Source organism: Nicotiana tabacum, chromosome 15, assembly GCF_000715075.1.
Source record: "Nicotiana tabacum cultivar K326 chromosome 15, ASM71507v2, whole genome shotgun sequence".
NCBI classification, from domain to species: Eukaryota; Viridiplantae; Streptophyta; class Magnoliopsida; order Solanales; family Solanaceae; genus Nicotiana; species Nicotiana tabacum.
The window spans coordinates 62661203-62667442 of NC_134094.1; the positions used below are offsets into that span (position 1 = coordinate 62661203).

The following is a 6240-nucleotide window of genomic DNA, read 5'->3' on the forward strand; positions in this document are numbered from 1 at the left end:
AGCTCCGTGAATATTATCTTATTGCGAGTGGTGAACGAAATACAAATTGGTAACCAGATGATACCAACATCACGTTCCTTGTCTGAATTCAAAAATTCAACGGTTATTATGAAGGGTGAGATAATGTTAACTACATTCGCGGAAGGAGTCATCAAAGAGACGAAATTTCAAGTAATAGATACGGACATGACCTATAATGTGATTCTTGGGAGGCCATAGATTCATGACATGGATGCTTTGTTGTCTACGTTACATCAAGTTATTAAGTTTCCTTCAAAATGGGGAATTCAACAAATTCGAGAAGATCAACAAACTTCTAAGAATATCAATTCAGTGGTGCAGTCACACAAGGAAAGCATTGATACAAATGAGGATTTCGTGGAAGACGTGGTAAATCAAATCTTATCTGAAAATGTATCAAAGCCAACTGATATGGATTCTAGACCGGATGTAATTCAAGAACCAGATGAGAATGAAAACATCAAAACAACAATTGAGGAGCTCGAAGCTGTTGTGCTATTCGAACAGTGGCCAGATCGAAAAGTTTATATCGGAGTAAAGCTGAGCCCAGGAATGAGAGGTAAGTTAGTTGAATTTTTAAAAGCTAACGCAGATTGTTTTGCTTGGTCGCATTCGGATATGACAGGTATACCTTCGGAGTGATGACTCATAAATTGAATGAAGATCCATCCTACGTACCTGTCAAGCAAAAGAAGAGGAAGCAAGGATCATTCAAAAATCAAGTGATTCATGATGAGGTACAAAAACTATTAAAGATCGTTCAATACGTGAGGTAAAATATCCTAATTGGTTAGCTAATACTGTGGTAGTTCCAAAAAAGAACGGTAAATGGCGAGTTTGCGTAGATTATACTGATCTAAATAAAGCTTGTCCAAAAGATTCATTCCCTTTACCGCATTTAGATCAATTGATTAATTCTACCGCATGTCATGAGCTATTGAGTTTTTTAGATGCGTATTCAGGTTATAATCAAATAAAAATGGACCCTTTAGATGAAGAAAAAACTTCATTTATTATGTACATGGGGACTTATTGTTATAAAGTCATGCCTGTTGGTTTGAAAAACGCTGGAGCCACATATCAAAGGTTGGTGACCAAGATATTTCAAGAACACATGGGAAAGACTATGGAAGTATATATTGATGATATGCTAGTCAAATCTGCACGAGCGGAAGATCATTTTCAAAATCTTTCAAATACCTTCGAGATCCTCCGCAGCTATAATATGAAATTGAACCAAGAAAAGTGTGCCATAGCTTCAGGTAAGTTCTTAGGTTTTCTTGTATCTAATAGAGGTATTGAAGTAAACCCTGCACAAATCAAAGTTATTGAAGAAATTTCTGATATACTCACGAGCAAAAAAGAGGTACAAAGATTGACATGAAGGATAGCAGCTCTGGGAAGATTTATTTCTAAGTCTTCGGAGAAAAGTTTCAAATTCTTTTCAGTGCTAAAAAAACAAAATCAGTTCGAGTGGACTGAAGAATGCCAACAAGCCCTCAAAAATTTGAAGGCATACTTATCAAATCCTCCTTTGCTGGCTAAACCTAAAAATGGTGAGAGGTTGTTCGTTTACCTCATAGCTTCAGAAATGGCTGTAAGTGCAGTTTTGATATGAGAAGACAAAGGTGAATAATCTACAATTTATTATGTCAGTAAATCTTTGTTAGATACTGAGACTAGATATCCTTATTTAGAAAAACTTGCCTTAGCATTAGTTATGGCATCTAGAAAGTTGAGACCTTACTTTCAATGTCACCCTATTTCCGTAATAACTGCTTATCCTTTAAGGAATATTTTGCATAAACAAGAATTGTCAGGTAGATTAGCCAAGTGGGCAATAGAACTCAGTGAGTATAATATCATGTACCAACCTAGAACTGCAATAAAATCACAAGTTTTAGCAGATTTTGTAGCAGATTTTAGCACAAAAATAGTTCCTGAAGTAGAAAAGGAATTACAAATATTCATCGGATCTAATCCAGGTACGTGGACTCTATTTACTGATGGCTCCTCAAATATTAAAGGAGCAGGTTTGGGTATTGTTTTAATTCCACCTTCAGGAGAAAGTATAAGACAAACAATTAAATGTTACCCTATTACTAACAATGAAGCAGAGTACGAAGCTGTAATTGCAGGGTTAGAACTGGCACGTGAACTCTCCATAGAGCAAATCGTGATTAAAAGTGATTCTCAACTGGTAGTCAATCAGATGCAGGGGACTTACATAGCTAGAGAGGCACAGATGCAACAATATTTGGAAAAGGCACGAGAATTGATAAGGCAATTCCAATCATGAAAGATTGTGCAAATACCCAGGGAAGAAAATGTAGAAGCATATGCACTAGCTAATCTTGCATCAGTTGCGGAAATAACAAGTGCGGAAAATGCTATCGTAATACATTTATTTCTTTCAGCACTGGACCAGGATAAAAACGAGGTAAGTTTCAATAATCTGACTTGGGATTGGAGAAACGAGCTTGTTAATTTTTTACAGTATGGAACCGTACCTGAAGGCAAAAAAGAGTCTCAGTCGCTTCGACGAAAAGCTGCTTGTTACTGTTTAATTCGAGGAAATCTATATCGAAAAATATTCAGTGGACCTTTAGCAAGATGCCTTGGACCTGCTCAAATAGAATATGTGATGAAAGAAGTGCATGAGGGGCATTGTGGAAATCACGCAGGAGGTAGATCTTTGGTAAAAACTCTAATTAGAGCAGGATACTACTGGCCTAAAATGGAGGAAGATGCAGAAAGTTTTGTTGCAAAGTGTGATAGATGCCAACGATATGGCAATAATATGCATCGCCCAACAGAATTATTACACACAGTTATTTCCCCGTGGCCATTCATGAAGTGGGGAATGGATATAGTGGGTCCTTTGCCACAAGCTAAAGGAAAGGTACGATTTTTGTTAGTATTAACAAATTATTTTTCCAAATGGGTAGAGGCAGGAGCTTTCAAACAGGTGCGAGAAAAGGAAGTAATGGATTTTATTTGGCAGAATGTTATATGCCGATTCAGAGTGACAAAAGAAATCGTATGTGATAATGGCCCACAATTTATAGGCTCGAAAGTCACAAAATTTTTTCAAAGTTGGCAAATCAAACGAATAACTTCCTCACCTTATCATCCCATGGCAAATGGATAGGTTGAGTCAACAAACAAGATTATTATTAATAATTTTTAAAGAAAAGATTAGAAGAATCAAAAGGAAATTGGCCCGAGGTGTTACCAGGAGTATTATGGGCTTATCGAACAACAACATAGACAGGCACGGGAGAAACACCATTTTCACTTGTTTATGGTTCAGAAGCCTTAATCCTAGTTGAAATAGGAGAGCCAAGTATGAGATTCACACAAGCAATAGAAGAATCAAATGATGAAGAGTTAAGAACGAACTTGGATTTACTCGAGCAAAGAAGTGAAGCAAATCTAATAAGGATGGCAGCACAGAAGCAAACCATTGAACGATACTACAACAGGAAGGCTCATCTCAGATACTTCAAGATTGGGGACTTTGTTCTGAAAAAGGATTTTCAATCAACAAAAACAGCTGGAGCAGGAAAGTTTAACCTAAATTGGGAAGGTCCTTATAAAGTGCGAGGTATCGCTGGGAAAGGTGCTTATGAATTAGAAACCATGGACGACAAGGTGTTACCTTTGAATTGGAATGCTGTTCATTTGAAGAAATATTATTTTTAAGCAAGGGAAATACCCACGATCAGGTATCACTTAACTACAATTTTGTTTTGTTCAGTTAAATTATACTAATAATTTTAGATGATAGGCAAAAAGCTAGCCCATACCAAATGATGATATTAGACCTGAAAGACACGCGGGATACAAAATTATTTCCGGTCTGAGTTACAACCTTTCTGATGGAAATAAAAAGGGTTAAGCAGTCATCATCTAAAAATATACCTCCGAGTCTGGTATGTATTTTCCTTTTTAGGAGATGGACCACATGGAAGGAATAATCAAGTGCTCGAGATTACATACTTCAAAATCTAACACTTGGGGGACTATGGAAGACAAAGAAGACTGAAAGTCAAAGAAGACTAAAAAAGACTAAAAGAGTCAGAATTCAAGTCAAGCCTGGATCAACCCAAAAATCAAAAATCAAGAGCTAATCAAGAGCCAAAAAACAAGACTGATTCAAAAACCTTTGTAATAAGCTTTGATAAAGTGTAAACTCACAGATGTAAATTACAAGATCCTACGAGTACTTAGACTAAGGGCAATGATTAGTCATGGGTGGCAAAATATACCCTAGAATTTTATGAAATCTGTTATAAGGAAAACAATTATGAAAGAGTTGTAGATGTTGTACAAAAAGTTACTTGAATACATGTAAAGTGTTGTATAATTTGAAAGTTCAAAATATGAAACTTCCTCAAATTATTCAAGAAATCTCTTCGAAACACGTATTTTCCTACTTCTATTATATATTTACACCAATATGAAGTTGAGACGTCTTCTTCATTAGTGTCATTTATAAAAGGTCCCTCTTTTATAAAATTCATGTCTATACCAAAATCACGAAATACTTAAGCATTTTTAAAATGCATGTCAAACATAAACTCAAATGAAATATTATATAATAAACCTGGCTAAAACTAAGTATAAACTTAGTTAAAACCAAGGTATTAGTTTGATTACAAACCCTAAAACGGACCAAGGGGTAAAAACTAGCCAATCATTCCAAAAATAAAAAACAAAAACAAACAAAACAAACTTCCCATCAAAAGTTCAAGAAACAAACTAAGAACACTATGGGGAAGAATCCAAAGCAACACTATCAGCAGCGGGAGAGGCAGAATCCAATATGGCATCACCAGCAGCGGGAGAAGATTCGACTTGAGTAGAAGAGGCTTGAACACCAACTTCAGCAGGAGTATGTTCATCACCTTCGGGAACTCCAACCTCAGGTGAGGAAACGTTCTGACTTTGCTGAGTTTTTTCAATAGTTTCCTTAGCATTTGCAATCTCAGCATTCAAGTCAAAGCCTTCCTGGCTAGCCTCCATCAAAGTCTCGAGGCGAGTGTTCAAAAAAGCCCAACTTACGTCAAGATTTGATTTATCTTTGAAAGCCTCATAGTCCTTCTACCATTGCTCAATTTCAGCCTTCAACTCTTCTCTTTCAGTAAATGAGGTATCATAAGAAGCCTTCAAAGGGGTGAGGGATCTCTCCAAGTATTGGACCTTATCAGTAAAGTCACGGAGGTCTTCTTGAGCCTGAGTGAGTGTTTGAACAAGCTCCCCGGCATAGGTCTCCTTCTGATTAAGGAGTTCTTTCAAAACCTTAATCTCTTCGGTAGCTTTAGAAAGTTTCTCTGCAAATGAAGACTCAAGGATGTCTTTATCTTTTCCAACTTGACTGGAAGAGGCTTTTTCAATTGCCAATTCTGCCGCCATCACTCTTACTTGTTGTTCCAAAGCACACTTCTCCTCATCTAAAACATCTTTCTCCAACTGAAGACCCTCGTATTATTCCTTCCAGTTGTCTGCCTCCGTACGATAATCATTGACTAGGTGTTCAGTGTGGGAAATTCTCTTCATAAGCTCCATGCCTATCAAGTTGATCTACAAAAGAAAAAAGAAGAAGTGATTATCAAACAAAGATAAAAAATCACAAGGAAAATAAAGAAAAGAGATAAGACTTATACCTTCAAAGATGAATGAACAATTTTATTCATCTATGTCAAGGAACTGTGGCTTTCCAACTTCGACTTCTCAACTGGGCCAAGTAGAGGTTTTAGCCATACGTCGGCTTGACCAGATTTTTTCAAAATATTACCATCCTCGGGGACTTCTATGGTAACCTTTTTCATCATCCTATTGCTACTGGAAGTACCAACTTCAACATGATAAGTGGTAGCAATAGGGACAGTTGAGGAAGTGAAAACAACCACGGGAGGAGCAGTAGCAGCAACAACAGGAGCGAAAATCTGAGAATCAATCTGATACTGGAAAAGAGGCAATGAGTACTTCTTCGGAAACAAGACCAAAATCTTCACTATCAAAATCACGGGAAAACAATTGATCGGTAGAGTCACGAGGGGCAACATTTATCTCTTCATCAGAAGTCCCTAAAGTAGCACTTTCAGGCTCATTCACAGGAACTGAACTTGGAGGAGGGGTGGTTTCATCATCCGAAATAACACGCCTCCTAGCTCGAGGCCTGCGCACTAAAGGACTCTCTTCTTGTTTCTCTTC

General features: G+C 37.1%; 1 protein-coding gene across 1 annotated transcript; it reads left to right on the forward strand.

The window, feature by feature from the left end:
* Nucleotides 1–1741: 1741 nt before the first annotated feature.
* LOC142169654 (uncharacterized) lies at nt 1742–3726 on the forward strand. The gene is made up of 4 exons (XM_075231549.1): nt 1742–2160; nt 2341–2461; nt 2519–2923; nt 3292–3726. Exons 1-4 carry the CDS (start codon nt 1742–1744, stop codon nt 3724–3726), a joined length of 1380 nt encoding a protein of 459 aa, XP_075087650.1.
* The last annotated feature ends 2514 nt before the right edge of the window (nt 3727–6240 follow it).